General features: G+C 34.9%; 1 protein-coding gene across 1 annotated transcript in view; it reads right to left on the minus strand.

The window, feature by feature from the left end:
- Positions 1-22,218, minus strand: part of EML5 (echinoderm microtubule associated protein like 5) — a 196,277-nt gene that overhangs the window by 128,961 nt on the left and 45,098 nt on the right. Inside the window, exons 5-9 of the mRNA XM_011974323.1 lie at positions 17,073-17,171; positions 14,901-14,969; positions 11,255-11,440; positions 9,719-9,854; positions 7,205-7,406 (exon numbers count right to left, since the gene is read on the minus strand). Of these exons, the coding sequence (XP_011829713.1) occupies positions 7,205-7,406; positions 9,719-9,854; positions 11,255-11,440; positions 14,901-14,969; positions 17,073-17,171 (692 nt within the window). The remainder of the gene's footprint in view (positions 1-7,204; positions 7,407-9,718; positions 9,855-11,254; positions 11,441-14,900; positions 14,970-17,072; positions 17,172-22,218) is intronic.

Raw genomic sequence — 22,218 nt, forward strand, 5'->3', positions numbered from 1 at the left:
ATTCTCCTACCTCAGCCTCCCAAGTAGCTGGGATTACAGGCATGCATCTCACCACGCCTGGCTAATTTTGTATTTGTAGTAGAGACGGGCTTGGTCTCTAGTTGGTCAGGCTGGTCTCGAACTCCCAACCATAGGTGATCCACCCGCCTTGGCCTCCCAAAGTGCTGGGATTACAGGTGTGAGCCACCACACCGAGCCAATACAATGCATTTTTAAACAATGCAGTAACATTGATTCTTTCACTTTTAGGTAGGTTGTTTCTATCCTGACCAAAGGGAGAGAGAGTGTGTGTGTAGACACACGTGTATATATCCTTATGTACATACAGTCTAGTGTTTAAAACTATCCAAATTTAGAATCCACAATGCTAGAAATCAACAACAAAAAAGATAGGTAGAAGATACTCATTGTTTGAAAATTAAGAATTATACTTTCATATAATCTAAAATACAAAGATGAATTCTTAATGATTTGTTACTATTTTGAAGTAAGTTATAAAACTGCTTAAAATCAAAACTTGTGAAATATAGCTGAAACAGTACTTAGGAGGAACTTTTGGGAGCTTTAAATGCATATACAGTTGGCCCTCTGTATCCATGGGTTCTTCAACTACAAATTCAACCAACCATGGATGGAAAATGTAGTTAGGCCTATGATGGCTGCATTTGTACTGAACATGTACAGACTTTTTTTCTTGTCATTATTCCCTAAACAATATGGTATAACAACTATTTACACAGCACTTACACGGTATTATAAGTAATCTAGAGATTTAAAGTACAGTTGACCCTTGAATAATGCAACAGTTAGAGGCACCAATCCCCATGCCATCAAAAAGCCATGTCTAACGTTTGACTCTCCAAACACTTAACTACTAATAACCTACTGTTGATTGGAAGTCTTAACACAAACAGTTGTTTAACATACACTTTTGTGCATTATATGTACTAATACTGCATACTTACAATAAATTAAGCTAGAGAAAACATAATTAAGAAAATCATAAGGAAGAGAAAATATAATTGTTATTCATTAAGTAGAAGTGGATCATCATAAAAGTCTACATCCTCATCATCTTCACATTGTGTAGGCTGAGGAGGAGGAAGAGGAGAGGCTTGTCTTACGATCTTGGGGTGGCAGAGGTGGAAGAAAATCCACCTGTAAGTGGACCCATGCAGTTCAAACCTGTGTTGTTCAAAGAGTAACTGTATTTTGGAGGATGTTCAAATTATATATCATTTTATATAATGGACTTGAACATCCACGGATTATGATATCTGCAGGGGGTCCTGGAACGAATCTCCCCAAAAATAGCAAAGAATAACTACATTATAAATAAACAAAGGCTACAATTTAATGAATAGGCATCTACCCCAAGACATTAGAAAAAGATCACCAAAACTAAGTAGATTTTCTAAATGCTTTGATTATATTTTTTAAATTGTTACTACTTTATAGGAAAAACTATTTTTGTATATTGTTTTCATATCCAGAAAATTTGCTAAACTCTCTTTTCAATTCCAGTAATTCATCTTATTTTCCTTTGAATTTTTCTATATATATAAACACACCATATACATATATATAACCAACTGAGAATGGCAGTTGTTTTTTCCTTTCCAATCTCTGTGTGTATGTGTATGCGTACATATATATACACATACATATACATGCTATACATATACACATTTGGCCTTACTATATTGACCAAGATTTCTAGTCTATAGCTGAACAGAATGGTGAAAATGAGCATAACTGTCTTTTTCCTGATTTCAAAAGAAAATCTTCAATACTTCAACATTAAATATGATATTTGCTGGTGACATTCTACGCTCTTACCACAAGGGACAGCAAACCATGTCCTGTGGGCCACACCAGGCCTGCTGCCTATTTTTGTACAGTCTGAAAGCTAAGAATAATTTTTACATTTTTAAATGGTTGAAAAAAATGTTTTAATAAAATTTTGAAACACAAGAAAATTATTTGAAATTCTACTTTCTGTGTCTGTAAATAAAGTTTCATGGAAGTATAGGTGTATACTTATTTGTTTTTTTTTTCTTTTTTTTTGAGACAGAGTCTCATTTTGTCGCCCAGGCTGGAGTGCTGGTGCAATCTTAGTTCACTGCAACCTCTGCCTCCCAGGTTCAAGCGATTCTCGTGCCTCACCCTCCTGAGTAGCTGGGATTACAAGCGTGTGCCACCATGCCTGGCTTATTTTTAGCAGAGACAGGGTTTTGCCATGTTGGCCAAGCTGGTCTTGAACTCCTGGCCTCATGTGATCCACATGCCTCAGTCTCCCAAAGTGCTGGCATGAGCCACCACACTCGGTACTGTTTTTTATTTGTTTGTTTGTTTTTGTTTTTTTAACGTATTGTCTATGGCTTACATACTGTCTTTATATCACACTACAGAGGCAGAGTTGAGATATTGGGAAAGAGATGATACACTCTCATCACTTTGGACTGCTCCTCAGTACATTACAATTTTCAGTGACACAGTTACAACTTGACAAAATTTTGAGGGCTATCTGTACTACCATATAGTAACATTTTGTTATTATTTTTGTTTACCAATGTATATTCATACGGGACTTAGAATGTTACATTTTTTAAGGCACAATTGAGCATGGGCTATACTGTTATTGAATTAGATGGCAAAGCATTAGGTTTATTATGCAATGACACTGTAGCTGTGCTAAAAGGACACAAATATAAATTATCAGACTAAGCATTCATCACAATTTTTCCAACTCACAGGTAAGCTCAGAAAAATTAGAAAATTTAAAACAGAATATCTCATGACAGAATTTATTTACAAATTTAAAAATACAATGAGGTTGCAAGAGAAGTAAGTTTCTGAGTGGTTGATCTGTTAGCCAAGCAAGGAAAGCTACTTATTGGTAATGAAAATGGTAAATCATTTTGAATTGCAGCAGCTTCAGAAATCTGTCCAGAGAAAACAGACTTAAGACTGTTACAGCCTTTCCATGAGAACAGTTGCTCCAAAAGTTGAGAATATTGGGAACCCTACCAATAATTAACTTAAAAACAAGACAAATAATTTTGAGTGGTTTTCCTTGATTCTTGATGGGTTAACAGATGTTACAGATACTACTCAATTGTTTATTTGAGGAGTCAATGCCAAGTGTGAAGTGACAAGAATTTGCTTTCATGAATAGTCTGCACGAAACAACTACAGACAAGAATATTTTCAAAATCATTGAGAAAACACTAATTCAATACAACCTAAATTGGAATCTGCTAAGATGAATTATAACTAACTGATGGTGGGAAAAAATATGTACAGAAAAAAATGGCTTAAAGAAATTTACAGATTATGAAAATGTAAGGGGTTTAAAGCCTGTGCGTATTCATTGTATTATTCTTTAGCACGTACTTAGCAAAGAAAAAAATAAGACTGTCTCTTGTTTTTTTAACCAATAGCGTTAATGGTGAACTTCATTTGCTCCTGTGGATTTAACTAACCACTGTCAGTTCTGTGAATTTTTGCCAGATACAGAAGTAGAAAATCCTGACTTGCGCTAACACAGCAGTTAAATGGCTTAGCAGTGGTAAAGTTTTATTGATTTTCTGATCTCAGAACCAAGATTGAAATTTTTCTGAATTATGAAGAATTGCCCCCCTCTCTCTCTCTCCCTCTCGAGACGAAGTCTGGCTCTGTTTCCCAGGCTGGAGTGCAGTGGCGCGATCTCAGCTCATTGCAACCTCTGCCTCCCAGGTTCTAGTGATATTATTAAACACTGAATGGATTTGGAACTTAGCTTCTACTGAAGACTCAATACTGTTACCTAATGAATTCAACCTAAAATTATAAGGCAAAAGCAGCATAATGTAATGTGAAACTTTATTGTGGTAAAGTCATTTGGACAATTAATGCTATTTGAATAACAATATCAAGCTGCTTTATATACTCCTGTGCTATCAAAACTTAAAACAAGAAGTGAGGTCTCCATTGCCACACAAATCCGCAGCAGATATTTTTTGGAGCTTAATTTATAGCTTTAGCAGCATATGTTGGACTATCCTCCTTTGGCAAATGCTCGGTCTTGTCTGTCCCTTGTGCTCCAAGAGAAAGCCATAAACCAAGGTCAAGTTTACCCAAAGGAAAAATGCCTTCGGGGCAAAAAGCAGCTTTGGCACAATGACCCCCTAGATGCCCATTTTCTTTCACAAATTGGCTGGATAGCTCCTCATTATCTTGTCAGTTCTTGGAAGGTTTTAAGGTGATTTACATTTTAACTAACATCTTTAGTTGTTTTCATTGGAAGTTGTTTTATTCCAAATAAATTGGCCACCAATAACAGAAACAGTAGTCTGAACAATTACTTTTTAAAGAAACAGTTGTCCTATTGGCAGCAGCTAGGTAGCACTTGGTAACAGCAGTTCTACAATGAAAGGATTATGAATAGTTCTTAGCAAAGCACAGAGTAAGGTGTAGTCCCCACAGTAAGTTTACAGACATATGACCTATGCCATCTCCCAAACCCCAAAAATAGACTGGCACAATGACAGTAAATGGCATGACTGATTAGCATACCATAAAAAACATCAATAATTATCTGGAAACAATTAGGTCATCTTACTCCTTATACTAAAGGAAGCTTTACATAGATTAGGAGTTAAACATAAAAATATAACCACTAATGTACTGGAAGAATATATTGAAAATTTTTTAAAAATAATTTTTGGGAAGATTTCTCTACGATAGAATCCTAGAAGTCATGAAAGAAAATACTGATAAATTCAGCTATATAAAAAATAACAACACAACAAGAATTTTTGCTTACCTAAAACAACCTACATGAAGTAAAAAAAAAGAAAAAGCAAGTAACAAACTATTGAAATTACTTGCAATTTACATTATAGGCAAAGAGTTAACATCCATAATATATAAAGAGCTGCTAAAAGTAAAAGGAGAAAAAGATCAACAACCCTACAGAAAAAAATGGCAAGAAATGTGGAAAGTTTATAGAAAGGATTCTAGGGAACCACCTAACTTTTTTAAATTGGTAAATATACAGAAAGAATTAAGCACTTTTCTGCTTTTACTATATCCAGGATAAATAAATAATTGATGAGAAGAAATTCTCTTTATAGAAATACTACAGCTAACAAATGAATAATGAGTGGTAAATATAAGTATTAGAATGCCACCATTTGAAACACTTATTAAAATGATAGACTTAGGCCATGTATTCTCAACGGGGGTAATATTCCATGAAAGGGGGTAAAAATGAATTCTTAGGGGTAAAATATCTTAAATATTACACAATGGTTTGTGTTCTCTTAAGGGGCCACAATACAAAAAGAGATACACAGTTGTCTGTGGTCTTAAAATTTCAAAGTGAGGGTGTGATCAATAAAAAAAAAAGTAAGAAAGTGACAATGAAAAAAGGTCGGGAAACACTGACCTAGACAATCATCATCAATGGTCGCTACCAGAAAAAACGGAGACTACACATTACATACCATCAAGCAGGAGTACATCACCACCTAGGAAATATCCTTGGTGAAAATTCATAACTGTATCTCATCAAACCTCTAAATCTAACTACCAATTTACAGGATACAAGGAACACAGACTATGTTAAAATACACTATGGGTGTGCAATTAGCCAAATCCAGAATGTGGGAAACCCTGAATAAACTGTAAGAAGAACAAAAAGGGAAGGAAGAAAGCTGTAGAATAAGAGATTGAAAAGACATACCAACAAACGCAATACATGAAGCTCATTTGGATCCTGATTTTAAGAAATCATAAAAATATTTTATGAGACAATCGGGAATTTCTATACCAGCTAGATACAGAACACTATGTGATAAGAGTATCGTGGTGATGTTTGAGATATCTTTTCAAGATACAAACTGAAATATTTACAGATGAAATCAGGGAGGAAAAAAAGACAAATTGGGGGAAACAAATTTCAACTCCTAAAATTGATCAGTGGTTCTCAAACTTTTGAGTATATTGTAGTCACTTGGAAGGCTTCTGAAATCACAAATTGCTCAATTTCTGGTATTAGGTCCTGTAAAAGGCCTGAGAATATGCATTTCTTACAAGTTCTTAGGTAATGCTGATATTGCTCGTCAAGGAACCACACTTTGAGAACCACTATCCCAGACACAGTTTCTAATTTCTTTAATATATAGACAGATATCATTAGATCTTATTTAAAATCAAGTAGAGAAAAAGATCTATGAACTAATAGAAAATAGGCAAAGGATTTGAACAGGTCAAGGAAAAAAATGTCCTCTAAACATATAAAAACATACTCAACCACCCTCAATATAAGAGAAATACACATTTTCAAAATATAATAAGGTATCATTTTTCACCTTTTGGTATTATAATTAGTTCTGTTAAGGGTGTGAGAAAACAGGCACTGGCAATATATTCATGATAGGTGTATAAATTGTTGCTGCCTCTATGTAAGGCCTTATCTATCAAAATTTAAAATACGCACATCTTTTGATTACTGCTAAACATTTATCAGAGATATTCACACATGTACAAAATGAGAAATGTATAATGATATTCACTGCAAGCCCTGTATTTATAAAATACACAAAACTAGAGGAAACTAATCTTCCATCAGTAATGGATTAGTTGAATAAATTACAGTATATCCATGCAGTGAAATATTATATTCCTGTTAAAAAGAAGGAAGTAGTTCTGCACATTCTGATATGGAACAAACTCTGTATCATATATTTATAAGAGAAAAAATATTACTAATAATTCTATTAATTTTCAGTACTTACTACTTATGTTCATTTGTTATACCATGAGCTAATAAAGTTTTAATCGGAGTATTTTAAGCTTTCTTTTTTTTTTTTTTTGAGACAGAGTCTCACTCTGTTGCCAGGCTGGAATGCAGTGGCACGATCTCGGTGCACTGCAACCTCCACCTCCTGAGTTCAAGCAATTCTCCTGCCTCAGCCTCCCGAGTAGCTGGGATTACAGGTGCCTGCCACCATGCCCAGCTAACTTTTGTATTTTTAGTAGAAATGGGGTCTCACCATGTTGGCCAGGATAGTCTCAATCTCTTGACCTTGTGATCTACCTGCCTTGACCTCCCAAAGAGCTGGGATTACAGGCATGAGCCACTGCGACCGGCCATGTTTTCTTTATGTTTATCTAAGGATACATCTCAGCCTATGAAATTACTTTATAATTTGCTTACCTGACTGAACGATCATCACTTCCAGTCACAGCCAAAGGTTTAGTAGGATGGACAGCAAGTGCCCAAAGTTCACCTTCACAATGCCCTTGCATAATTAGAAAAGGTTTATTTCTTTCTTGCACCACAATTTCAAAAATTTCACTGTCCTGTGTTCCAACTAGAATGTGGTCACCTCGCCAACACACACTCCTTACAGACAAACCTAGTAAAAAGTAAATTGTATTTAATATATAATGTTGTAATAATGATAGCAGCAGGAGGCAGACAAATCCCTACGCAGATAGGGGCAAGTCCTGGTGAAATCCAACCTTCAAACCTAAGACAGTTTAAAGCCTGAAAGCCAAGCTACAGGTCTTGGATAAATCCACAGACCAACTGAGAACATCTCTTTCCATTTGGCACACTTTCCTCTGATTGATCCCCACCTTTCACCTACTTTACACATATTTACCCTTCCCTAATTGGTTTTTTATAGTGTTGTGCCCATCTTTGAGTGGTGCCTTTTTAAAGCCTTTTTTGCATACTCACAAACCCATCAGCATGCAATTGCTCATTCTGAGCCCATAAAAGCTCCAGACTCAGCCATATTTGGGGACTGCCCACCTTTGGGTGGGGGGTTGCAGGTGGGGGAGACTACCTGACTTCAGCCCATCTCAGGTACCCTCTCCACTGAGATCTGTTTTGTCACTCAGTAAAACTCTTTGCCTTGTTCACTTGCCAGCTGTCAGTACAACCTCTTTCTTCTTGGATGTGGGACAAGAACTTGGAACTCACCCAACAGTGAGTACAGACATTAGACCTGTAGCATTCCCCTCCTACTCACCAAGCAACAGGAGAGGGAGCCACTGGGCACCACATGCCCCATTTATTGGGCAGGACCGAAAGAGCTATTAACTTGCTGTAACACCCGCTTTGGGGCTTCAGGGTCGCTGGAGTCCCCAAGTTTTTTAGGTGCCACCACATTCCCTTCATCCAGACGCCAACGCCCAAGGCAGAAGCAAGTCACAGCACACCCGGCCCAGCCACGGGCTGAGCACATATCCTGCAGCAAGTGTAGGATCCAGCCAGAGTGCAAGCCAAGCGCAGCCTGCCAGGCCAAGGGGGCAGGGTACCTCCTGGCGAGCCTGCAGCCCAGTGCAGCCCTGGACAGGGGCGTTGCCAGCCATGAAGGTCTCCAGCTGGCAAGGTGGCACCCAAAATATCCTGTGTCAATAATTCCAATATTCCTAAATTGAAGTTAATTTTGTACCTTTTATATCTTAGATGTGAGACAGAAGAAAATATGTAAGTCCTTGATCTATATTCACATTTTCTTCAACTGTCCATGTTGTTTTCTACATGAAATATTTCTGTCTTTTTATGTACCTAGTTCCTACCCAGCCTTCAGACATGTACTCTTCTTCCTTCTCCCTTGTAGACAACTCTAGCCATATCTACTTGCTCAGCCAGTCTTACAACACTTCAGTCTGCAATGTTCAATAAGTACTCAATTAGTAAATTACCTTTATAGAATTGTATTCTTTTTCTTTTAATAATCTGACTTTTTACTTGTCTATATTTCATTTCTTCAATACACTCATAAAATCATTAAAAAGAGAGAATTTTACTTTTTCTGCATACTCCTCAATGTCTGTTGTAATCTTAGGAAAGCTATTGTGTTTTTCATTTTTCTCATGTGTGTTACATGGCCAATATAAAGACACCATGTACCTCACAATGTCCTTATGAGGATCAGATAAGAAAAAGTCTCAAATTATTTTGTAAGCTTTAAAGCACAATAATGTTTAGCAAAACTAATGAAAATAGAGTAACAGTTAACATTGACATGCTTATTATGTGTTATCCTTATAAACATTTTAGAAATATCAATTCATTTGATCTTATATCCTAAATAATATATTTATTCTTATTCTCATTTACAGTGAGGGTAAACTACCAGCCCAAGGTCACACAACTTGTAGATGACTGGAATATGGTTTAAACACAAACCTGTGGGTAGTTTTTATAGTAAAAGGTCTTGTTTTATTACATCAATTTTTTTTAATCCCCAAGAGAAAAAAAGCCCCCCAGTTGCTGACACATTTGAATGAAGGAAAAATACATCTATCCACATTTAAATCATCCTGAACAAAAGTTCTCCAACCCTCAACATTTAGCCCCAACTGTTTATTTACAATAGTTTATTTGTTAAATAGTTATAGTTAGCATTCTAATAGCAAAATACTTTCAAAATCCAAAGATACTAAGTGAGTACCTCTCACATCTCTCTCTAGGTCCCATTATAATAGACATTAGATTTATGAAAGAATCTTTCTCCTAACAATGAACCTAAACTCTTTACAGGCAAAATTTCTCCTTAATAGAAGAATTTCAATCAAATGCATACAGGGTAAAGAGGCAAATATGAGTCTTATTTATATTTACAAAACTTACATTGATACTTACTGAAAGAAAGAGATAATCTTTGGGAAGTTTAGAGTTTGCCTAGTAATAAGACATTCGCTTTGTTATTACCTTTGTATCCCTGGTCTGTTTCCCTGAGATCAATCACAGTAATTGGTTTAAAAGTTAAATCCCAAAGACGAATACAACCATCTCTGCCACCAGTAGCAAAGCCTTCTTCACAAGCATTCATGCTAAAAATTCCTGCCTAGAAGAGGAAATAAAATAATTTAACAAAAAATGTTTTTAAAGAACATCTACTATATGAAGGTAGAAACCCTTTTAAACCAATCCAACAATATTTTGGTAGGATATAAGAATAAACAAATACATCAGAAAACACAAAAGAAAATCTAGAAGTAAGTCTACAGGAACTTAATACAGTTGCCCCTTGTGGATTTGAACTTCACTGGCCCACTTATATGGATTTTTTTCAATAAATACAGTCAGCTCTGAATCCACATTTCCACATCAGCAATAAAACCCAGAACAAAATGCAACCTTTGTGGGATGCAAAAGCCATAGATAGGGAGGGCTTTACATATGCAGGTTTCCCAGGGCAAGACTTGAGTATGTGCAGATTTTGGTATCTGTAGTCCTGGAGCCAATCCCCGCAAAATATCAAGGCATGACTATATATAACCAAGGCGGTATTTAATTATATGGATATAACATAAAAGAAAATAAATTTAAACCCTATACCACATGTAAAAATGAATTATAGATGAACATAAAATATAACCATTTATAACTAAATATAAAAAATAAAAACATTAGAAAAAGTCAGAATAACATTTAGGTAACTTTGGGCTGTGAGAGACTTTTCTAGGCATGGCAGATCACCCACGAGTTTTAAATTTGTTCATATGAGAAAAGATATAATAAGCAAAGACAAACAGATTGGAGAAATATTTGCAACACGTATGACTGTCAAAAGATTAATAACCCTAATATTCAAATGAATAAGGGAAATAAAAACAATTCTACAACAACAAAAAATTTAAAAAGTAAAAAAGCAAAGGGTAGGAAAACTCAATTAATAGAAGTGTAATGCACTGAGGACTTTTCTACATGAAGATCTTGCTGTCAACAACGTGGCGGCTTTGTGCTATCCAGTTCCCTTTACTTTGTAAAGGGGACCCAACTGCTAAAAAGCTCAAACCAAAAAACACTAAACAGTTTAAACAGCAGATTTCTTTTTCACAAAAAGTTATTTACACAAAAATTTAATTGCCTCTGGTAAATTAGCCTCAAGAGCACTAGCTTTATTCTGGTGTGGTTAATCTAGAATACTTTTAGATTGAAGTTAACAAGCTTTTTTTCAACACTACTCTTCAGAAAGACACCATACTAAAGCAATAGCTTTAACAAGATACTAACTATACTAATGTAATAAATGTCAATGAGTCTAAGTGATTTCTTCATTGAAATCTTGAAAACAAATATATAATTCAGTTAGAAAAGCATTTTTCAAGCAACCAAACTGACTAGAAACAATATACTATATTATGCAGTCTGTCATTCTAAGACAAGGTTAAGTAGTATGTCATTCTGAGACAAGGTTAAGCAATACACATTAAAGTATTTAAAATACTTAAATATACTTACAGCATGGGCTCCTTGTATTGTTCGTATAAGATTGATTCCTTTCCAGACATATATATCCCCATTGAGTGCACCAGAATATGTTAATTCATCCCTTGCACAGGCTAGGCACAGTATTGTCTGAAGGTCACCCGTCTTACCAAAGACACCTCGTTTTGGGGTCAGAGCATTTCCACATAAACTCCAGAACTAAAAGGTATACAGTATAATCAAATTACCAGAGAATTCTTACAAAATAAAGTAAAACATTCCCAATACCTTGATGCTATATTACAGCAGTGAGCTACAAATTAACTAAGAAATTGCCTTATGATAAAATAGCATTCAACGTTCAGATTCTCATCCTAGTGTTGTCAAAAGCTATGTTATAGCATACCTATAGTCACTGGTTTCAATTCTTATCTGTAAGAATAAGGGGTTTTAATCAGATTATTTTAAAAATATGCTATGCTTTCCTTAGCTTTCTGAAAAGAAATCTATATAAAACTTAGATTAAGCCAGGCTCAGTGGCTCATGCCTGTAATCCCAGCACTTTGGGAGGCAAGGGAGGCAGATCACCTGAGGTCAGGAGTTCAAGACCAGCCTGGCCAACATGACTAAGTCCCATCTCTACTAAAAATACAAAAATTAGCCAGGTATGGTGGCGCATGCCTGTAATCCCAGCTACTCGGGAGGTTGAAGCACGAGAATCACTTGAACTCAGGAGGCAGAGTGGCTACAGTGAGCCGAGAGTGCACAACTGCACTCCAGCCTGGGTGCAGAGTGAGACTGTCTCAAGAAAAAACAGAACAAAAAAAAAAAATTTAGGTTAAAAAGTTGGGAACGGGTTAGCAATGAATAGACTAAGAAGAAAAAGGACCAAATCTAATGTTCTCTCTCTGATAGAAACATTAAAGATAGGAAAAAAGGAGTATGCTACAGCTTATTGTAGCTGTAATATTTGATGTTTTCAAAGCTGAGCAATTGCTTTGCTTGTAAAGCTTAAAAAAATAAGATAGATGTCCATGGGGAATGATTTGTTCACTCTTGGGAGAAAATAAGAAGTTAAACATGAATCTTCATTACCAGGGATTTTGTTCTATTAGGTGGATTTAGGTAAATTTTATAGTTCAAGGAGAGAAATTTAAAGAAAAAGGAGTTGGGGGGAAGTGGGCGCAGTGGCAAATGCCTGTAGTCTCAGCAACTTGGGAGGCTGAGGTGGGAGGATTATTTGAGGCCAGGAGTTTGAGGCTACAGTGAGCTATAAATCATGCCTGTGAATAGCTACTGCACTCCAGCATGGGCCACATGGTAGGATCCCATCTCTAAAAAATAAACCAAAAAAATGGGACAGGACAGAGATATATACATTAAATAGTTCTGCATGAAGAAATTAGGCCCAAAGAATAAATTCAACTTTGTAATAAGTAATTAACATTTAAAATAACACAATTTATTATCATACATTCTTATTTTAAAATTTGAAGCCTCAAATAACTAAAAATTATGATCATTATCTATTCAAAGATCTAATAAGTACTTTAATTAATGAAACTTTATACTTTTTAAACTTAAAATCTCCACAATTTCTGTGTATATAAGTGCCTTGTTCTCTTTCTTTCAGCATGTCCTAATTTGAATCCATTATTTTCTTCTAGATCAGTGATTCCCAGTGTTAGCTTCACATTAGAATCACCTAGGGAAATTATAAAATGGGATGCCTGGACTCCCACTTGAGACGAACTGGGACAGAATCTCTGAAGCATGAAGCCCAGATATCCAAATGATTTTGATGCTCAGCAAGGGTTAAGAACCATTGTTCTAGACTCCAAATCAATATTGTCCAATAGAACTTTCAGTGATGATGAAAATATTACTTACACACACACACATACACACACACACACACACACACACACACACGCTTTCCAATACAGTAACCACTAGATACATAAGCATATGAAATGTACTGCCAGGGTGACTGAGGAAATGAATTTTAAATTTCATTTAACTAATTTATGTTTAAATAGCTACGTATGGTTGGACAGTGAAGTTCTAGATCATCTCTGGGAATTAATTTCCTCACACGTATTGCCTGCAAAGAGAACTATGTTACTATTCATTTCTTCTAGCAAAGGAAAAGAAATGTAACTCAGTATAAAAATATAGTTTATTTAGTTTGAGAAGATGAGCTTTTCATAAAAACCTGAAAATGGAGCCTTTAGTTTTACTTATAAAATAGTAAGATCTCTTTATTCATAATTAATTTGCCAATCACTTATTAAGCACTTAATATATATCAAGTACCATATCAAACATACTGTCCATCAAAGATGGACAAGACAAAAATCTCTACTTTCACAGTGCTTGTATCATGTGCCTTAAAGCCCAGCATACAGCCTTTTTGGTATTAAATATTTGTCAAAAATAAATATTTACTACTATCCATCAATCAAATCAATACCAGAATAACAAATCCAGAATTGCAGCAGCAGTGAAAGATGCACTGGAGAAAACGTGGATGGAGTCAAGCATATTGAAATAAAGAATGTGAACACAGAACCTTAATTCACTAGGAATTAACTGTTATCAGGAACTGTTACATCAGACAGTGGAAGTAAAGCAAGTTATTTCCAATTTGTTCCAACAATTTAAAAGTAAGTATAAACATAACAAAGAATATCACCACTGACTCTACAGGCTTCAAAATCTGAGCTGTAATTATAAAACAAAACCCAGAGCTTTCATAAGCAAAGTAAATAGTGGCTATCAAGGCTAAGGAGAGATTTGTTAAAGGATACAAAATTATAACTAGATAGGAGGAATAAGTTCTACTACTCTATACCACTGTAGAATGACTATAGGTAATACGAATAGACAGTTTCAAATAGCTAGAAGGAGGATATTGAATGGTCCTAAAACAAAGAAATAGCAAATGTTTGGGATGATAGCTAATTACCCTAATCTGATCACCATATATTTTTATGTATCAAAACATCACTATGTACCCATGAATGTGTACTATTATTTGTCAAATAAAAAAAAAAATGTAAAGACTGAGGTCAAATCAGGGAGCAAACATAGAAAAAGGAAAAGCAACACTTTCAGAATGCAGACCATGTGTTAGGCACTATGACAAGCACTTGAATATATACTGCCGCCTTATTTAATCATCAGTTCTTTGAGGATGGTAACAGCAGTCACAGTTTTAAAATGTGAAGAAAAAAAAAAGCTCGAAGAGGTTAAATAACTCATACTAGGTTAAACAGCTAATAAATGGCAAAGCCAGGTCTACTCATGTTGCTTCTCCCACACCATTCTATCTATGTAAATGAAAAACTCTTCATTTGTTTCCTATTCTCAACATTTTACTTTGTAAGTGAAACATGAAGAAACAGGATGGACACAGTAAATCCTGCCTCACTGGATAACAAATTTCTTTATGGAATGTGGCTTATTAATTTCCTATTCATACCTATATCGCTTACAATAATTCAAAGCAAATAATATACATATTTGTCTGATTGAACATAAGAACAATAAAAACATTGCCATTTTAAAAGTAAGTATTATCAAAATTCTGAAAGTAGTCTAAATTGTTAACAGTGAGATATATACTTAGCAGCAGAGAACTAAACGTGACTATTATAAAACAAGACCCTTCTAGTACCTTGATATGTTTTACACCACAGCTGACAAGTTTATTTGGCTGGTACAAATCCCAAGAAATATCAAATATCTGTAAACAAATCAGATTCATGATTAAAATACTTATTTCCAGAATCATTTAAAAATCCTGTCCAAAAGATCAAATGGCCCAAACTCCTAATCATAAAATAAAATTACTCAATAAATAATAATCAGAATCCCACACTTTAAAATCTTATGAGAAATAAAGCAAATTTGAACCTGATAAGAAATAAAAAGTATTTCTTAGTTTCTATGAACTTCAAACACTACTGGAGTAAAACTGAACACCTCCATTTATGTTTAATTTTTTAAAAAGATTGGTCCATAAATAACAAGAATGGTTCAACAGAATTAGGGCATGAAGGGAGGTGCTTGCATAATTTCTACAGAGAAGAGATTCAGAATGGAACATGACACTCATACAGCCTAGAAGTAAGAAACATCTTTATAGCTTTCTATCACTCAGAACTATTTACATAAAGAATCCAAACACTGATTTTACAGTAATTTTTTCAGTGTTTCAAGGTCCAAGTTAACTTATACTTAAATTTTGAGGAGTCTCCAGGCTTCATTATTTTCTAAAATTCCATAAATTCTAAACACATGGAAAACATTTTGTTACAAAAGCAAACAAGCAAAAACCCAGGTGAAATAAAATACGAATTAGAAACATAATTAAACAAATGATGAAAGAAAAACTAACATTTAAAAAATAATTCATTTATTCTGTTTTCTGGTAGTCTTCATGTTTCTTTGACACCTTATCAACCTACCTCTAAAAGGTTTACATTTTTGGTATACTAAAATGTACACTTTACATTTTGGTATACTCTAAAAATTTACAAAAGTGATGCTCTTTAGTGATAATGAAGAAATAATACATATTTAAGTTAATATTTAACAACTCACCATAATACAGATTATATGAAAAACATCAATGCAACTTTGAAATATTCAACCACAATAATACTTTCAAAAACTCCACTGACGATGTCATATTTTATAATAATGGGTCTATTTATTAAATTCCCAATAGTCATGTGCAAAATGCTTTGATCTAAACAGGTAAGAACATGCCAGCTGTCTAATAAAATATATCCAACATTTTAATAATGGTTTAAATTGTGTGTTTGTGTGTGTGTGTGTATGTGTGTGTGTGTGTGTGTGTAACAGGCCTCTCTGAGCAGCTACTAAAAATCAAATGTATTCTTCAAAATGCGAATATACACAAAATTTTCTACCCAACTTTTAGAGTCATAAATTCCCACCAAACAGAATCATTGGCCATACCTCTGTGCTGGTTCAGGTTAGTATTTTACTACACATACATACACACAAATTAGATACTTTTAGGAGTTTATAACTTTTTTGATCTACATCCATAAAACTAGTATAACATTTCATTAAAAGCTGGCTATGATGTATTGTTTATATACAACTTGGAATGAGGAATATATATTCTAACAAGTTGTCAGTTAAAAATGTTAGGTCTCTAAAAAATGTAATAGTAATACGCAATTTTAAATCCATACAAGCAGCATCATTTTTCACCTTAACTATAATACATATGTAACAAATTAGTGGTAAACCAAACTAAACAGACCCTAGGCTCAAACCATTCAATTTTTAAATTGAGATTTGAATAATGGGTGTCTCCATATGTCAAACCCATCAAACTTCACACATTAAATATGTGCATCCCTATGTATATCAACTATATTTCAATAAAACTGTTTTAAAAAATGGAAAGAAATACATTGTTTTTACTGAAGCAAACACTGGGTTAAAAGTCTCATGCCTAATGTAGATGATGGGTTGATGAGTACAGCAAACCTCCATGGCACGTGTATACCTATGTAACAAACCTGCACATTCTGCACATGTACCCCAGAACTTAAAGTACAATAAAAACAGGAAAAAAAGTGTTATGCCAATGCTATACATATCGAATGATGTTTCCAAGTCCTACAATACACATGTACTCTAAGACTTTAAGAGTTTTTCCATCTGTACAATTATTTACCAATTGCAAAATTTTAATTACATACGACCAATCTGGCAATAACAAAATCCAGAAGAATAAAATCCCTTGAAGTCTCCTCTGGTCTTTCCCTTCCAGTACTCGTTAGAAATCTCAAAAGAGAATACTTACTCTATCTGTATGACCAGGAGCCATAGACAACATTTTTCCCCTTTTCCAGTCCCAAACACAAACTGCATTCTTTGAATCCAGTCCAACTGAAACCAAGCGCTGAATTATGTCCACAAAGTCCAGGAAGGAATAAAAAGGCAAACAAATCAAAGAGAAACCAAATTATAAATAGCAAATAAATTATACTCATGGGTTTTTATAAGCACAAAACATACACATCTATATTTACCTCATAAAGGCTGAATGTATTTCACCCTGTTAGTGTTTCCACATATGTATAGATCTTCACATTATGAAACAGAACAGAGACTTCCATTTCTAACAGTAGGACTGACAAAATATCCTAAATATACCTCCTACCAAAAACTAAAAATACTAGATAAAATGTAAAATCATCTTTTTAAATGGACTGATGAGCTGTCGAAGAATTAAGAAATCTAAGAACAAAACCAAAGTGATTTCCAGTGGGAAACCCGGAGGGTGAGAAAACACCTACACCTACTGGACTCTAAAGGCATCGGGTGAATACTCGTACCCCTGATTTCTGTGCTGTGGCCTGAGGAAGAATAGGAGACAAAGTCGAGGGCCTACCTAAGGTGGGGATTTGAATTGCAGATCGCCTCTGATTAACCCAGTAAACCTCTCAGAAACAACAAATAACCCCTTCCTAAAGAAGGGGAGGCAACTCATGAAGAGGGAGAAACACCTCCCTGAACATTTGTAACCACAAGCAGCCTTCACATGGTTGCTGGCCTAAATTCACATTAAACATGAATCCTTCAACTAGGAAATTTAATTCAAACTAGTCTTCAGGGTTGGTTGTGTCTTCGAGCAACTTCAACAACGTGGCCCAAGCAAGTATAAATCCTAAATGAAGTACCGCAACTTCGATCCATCCCTCAAAGAATTCCTACAGGTAGCAATTCAATAAAAATAAGCTACAAAAAAAAAAAAAAGGCCAGGTACAGTGGCTCACACTGTAATCCCAGCACTTTGGAAGGCCGAGGCAGGCGGACTGCTTGAGGCCAGGAGATATTGAGACCAGCCTGGGCAACATGTTGAAACTCTGTCTCTACTAAAATTACAAAAATTAGCCAGGCATGGTGACACACGCCTATAATTCCATCTACTCAGGAGGCTGAGGCAGAGGAATCACTTCAACCCAGGAGGTGGAGGTTGCAGTGAACTGAGGTCGCTCTACTGCACTCTAGCATGGGAGACAGAGCGAGACTCTGTCTCAAAAAATAAGAAGCAGCAGCAGCTAAAAAAATAAACAAACCACCGCACCCACACACACAGACACAACAAAATAAGAATCCATGAGTGAGAATGGGCAAGTCACAACAAACAGCAAAGTCGACCTTGCAAAAAACATCAGATATGGAATTATTAGATAAATAACATAAAATAAGCTTAATGTGAGTAAATAAAATTAAGGATTCAAAATATCTGTATATGAGCAAAGAATATGGAACTATAAAAAGTATCCAAGGAGACTTGAAGAAGCACACGGAACTTCCGGAAACAAAAAATAAAGTAAGTTAAAAATTCAATGGAAGAGTTAAATACAAGATTAGCAGGAGATGAAAAGACAAAGTTCAAAAGAGAAGTGGATAGTGAGATGGAAAGTATGAGAGAGGTTTAAAAACATAAAAGATGGACTTCTAGCCATGAAGGCGTATCAAAGTCTGAACTTACCCTCCCTCACCCGCCCCTGCCATAAACAGCTAGAAACTGTACAGAATACATGAAACAAATGTTTTGAGACATTTGCAACAGGAAGTAAAGCACTGTGAACCCTGAAAGAGGGAAAAACAAATAAGTTAAGTCCTATAATCACCCCAGCTTCCATCTAGGAGGCAATTTCCAGTCTATGGCACAGAAAGGTGGAATCCAAATAGAGCTCAGTAGACTTACTAATTTGGACAAACAGAGCCTGGAGTTCAGAGAGGACAAGATGGCCAGAATTTGCAGAGCAGGAAAACAGCTCCAGTAAAACTATCTATAGTAAGATTTGAGAATATTAATCTCTGCATGCATAGGATGAACTCTATGAGGTCATGCAAAGAAGAAATTCTAGAAAAAGAACAATTACTCGAGAGCTAAAAGCAAAAAATTCTCAGAGATCACAAACGGTCCAGAATCACTCAAATTCTCAATAACCAGAATGAAGATATCTCTTTGAACTCGCTGGGCAGTCATCAGGAATCCTGAGGTCAGGAGGGGAGTGTCATACCTTAATAGTGAAGTTATACCAGTAATTCTAGAGCAAAAGCTATTCTAGTGCTGCCTCATAAAAGTTTGAAAGCAAGCTTTTCACAAAGATGAAACTGATTCATGAGGTACTTGACTATTTGCCAGAACAGTGTCCATATACTTTAAAAGGATATAATAAAATTACTGATATGTGAAGAAACAGAAAAATGTGACTCATAACCTGGGGAAAATCAATAGAAATAGGCTCAGGAAACCCAGAGATAATTAAGGTTAGGAGACATTTGCTGTTAAAATTAACATTTTCAAGACACTCAAGAATTATCTTAAACATACCAAGAATAAAAAAGAAAAGATATAAAAGAACAACATAGAAAACTGTTACATTATCTAAAATGAAAATTTACTCCAAAGGATTAACAGCAGCTTAGACAATGATGAAAAGATAAATAAACCTGAAGACATAGCAATAGAACCCATCCAAAATAAAGTACAGAAAGAAAAAGAAAAAAAGAATTGACAGAGCTTCAATGACCTGCAGGAAAATATCAAGTGGTCTAACATACAGGCAAGTATGGCTCCAGAAGGAGAGAAACGACAGAGGAAAAGAAAACAAAAAAACTGAAGAAATAATAGTAGAAAGTTTCCTAAATCTGATGAAACCATAAATCCACAAATATAAGATGTTCAACAAATCCCAAGCAGGATAATGATTCACACAGAAAAAACACACAAGACACATGGCAAACAAACTGCTGAAGCCATCACTAAAGGGCAAATTCTAAACAGCAGCCAGACAAAAAAGGACAACTGCTGTATGGATGAACAAAGATTTAAAAATTATCCTAGACTGCTCATCCAAAGTGATGCAAGTTAGAAGACAGTGGACAAACAGTTTAAAGTGCTGAGGCAGAAAAAAAATCAGCATAGAATTGTATACTAAGCAAAAATATCCTTTGAAAATGGAATCAAAACAAAGTCTTTTCCAAGCAAACAAAAGCTGAGAAAATGAATCATCAGTAAACCTGCACTACAAGATATGATAATGAAAGTTTTCTCCCGCAGAAGTAAAATGATACCAAATAGAAACGATTTACACATATGAGAGTGTCCAAGTAGTAAATACATAAGATTTTTCTCATTAAAAAAATTTTAACAACTATCTAAGGCAAAATAACAGTTATTATGTGGTTTTCAAAATACGTAGAAGTATTAATAAAATAAATGACAATAGCACCATAAACAGAAGAAAGGAAACAGCAGAATATACTTTTTCATATTCTTTCCAAATATACATGAAACATCATGAAGATCACAAAAATTTGGATTACAAAGTGTCAATAAATTTTTAAAAATTAAAATACAGAGTATATTCTCTGACAAAAACAGAATTAGAGTAACAGAATGTTATCCAGAAAATCTCTCAAATATTTGGAAATTAACAACATACTTCTAAGTAACTGAAAGGTCAAAGAAGAAATAACAAGAAAAATGTGAGGAAAAACCCACAACACATTGTGTGAAAAGTACTGGTTTAGAGCAGGGGTCAGCAAAGTACATCTCTCAAGCCAAATCTTGTCTGTACCTGTTTTTGTAAATAAAGTTTTACTGGAATATAGCCACACTCATTCTTTCATTCATTGTCTATAACTGCTTTCACACTACAGGGCAGAGCTGAGTAGTTATAGCAAAGACCAAATGGCCCACAAAGCTTAAAATATTTACTATTTCACTTATAGAAAGTTTATCAAACGGTGGTTTGGAGCACAGATTCTGGTAGCAGATTGCCTAGGTTTGAGCAACATCTCTTACTAGCAGGGGTGACTTTGGACAATTATTTAGCCTCCCTGTACCTTACTTTCCTCACCTATTAAATGGGGATATAAAAGTACTTCACAGGGGTCACTATGAGAATTAACATATACACTATTTAAAGGAATTAGAGGGCCTCATATATGGTTAATGTTATGTAAATGTTTGCTTCATATCATTATTATTATTGCTATTAGTTTACTATAACCATAGTTAAATGGGGACAAATAAAAATACCTCACAGGGGTTACTATGAATATTAACATATATACTACTTAAAGGAGTTACAGTGCCTGGTATATGGCTAATGTTATATAAATGTTTGTGTAATATTATTATTATTACTATTAGTTTACCATAACCTTAATTAGCTTTAAGAACCTACACCCTCTAACTGTCCAAATGAGGAAGGTCATCTAATATCCAGTTACAGTTTCTGAAAAGAAAGTTTCTACTATTTAAACTTCAAAATTGGTAGGATGAATAATTTATATAAAAAGACACAGAATACAGTTTGTTATGACTCTCCATCAAATCAAGCTAGCAGAAAGCCCAGAGAACAAGAGGAGATGATTTGTACCTCCTGAGAGTATTTACTATTTGGGAACCAAAGGGCATCAGCAAAAAATCTAGCTAGAACAAAGATATCTACCTCTTGCTATCAGAATACTGTGTAGAGGTTAAAATTTCACAAGACAAGTATATCAAGTGAGGAATAGCCGGAGGGGCACTGCTGTTCTTTCTACTGATGTTTCCTCTGTCTGGCACAGCTCATCAAATACACACAGCAAATCACAATTGGCCAAAAACTTTAAATTCCATGTATCCAAATACAGTGTCAATACATCTAGTTCTGTACAGACAATAACAAATTAGACTTGAGAGCACTTTCTCTGTAGCCTTGATAAACATATCATGGCTCAAACCAATATCCCTATGCATAGGTTACACAACAACAGACAGGACAAGGTAGAAATCACAAAGCAAATATTACCTCCTCTTCAAGCTTTCTAACATTTTTTACTTTATCATTTCTTTTCTTTTAACCCCAACTTGGTAGATGAGAAAGAGAATAAAGAAAGTTTTCAAGCAAAAGTAATGCTTAATCCATATCTTGGAA

Source organism: Mandrillus leucophaeus, unplaced genomic scaffold (genome assembly GCF_000951045.1).
Source record: "Mandrillus leucophaeus isolate KB7577 unplaced genomic scaffold, Mleu.le_1.0 Scaffold144, whole genome shotgun sequence".
NCBI lineage: Eukaryota > Metazoa > Chordata > Mammalia > Primates > Cercopithecidae > Mandrillus > Mandrillus leucophaeus.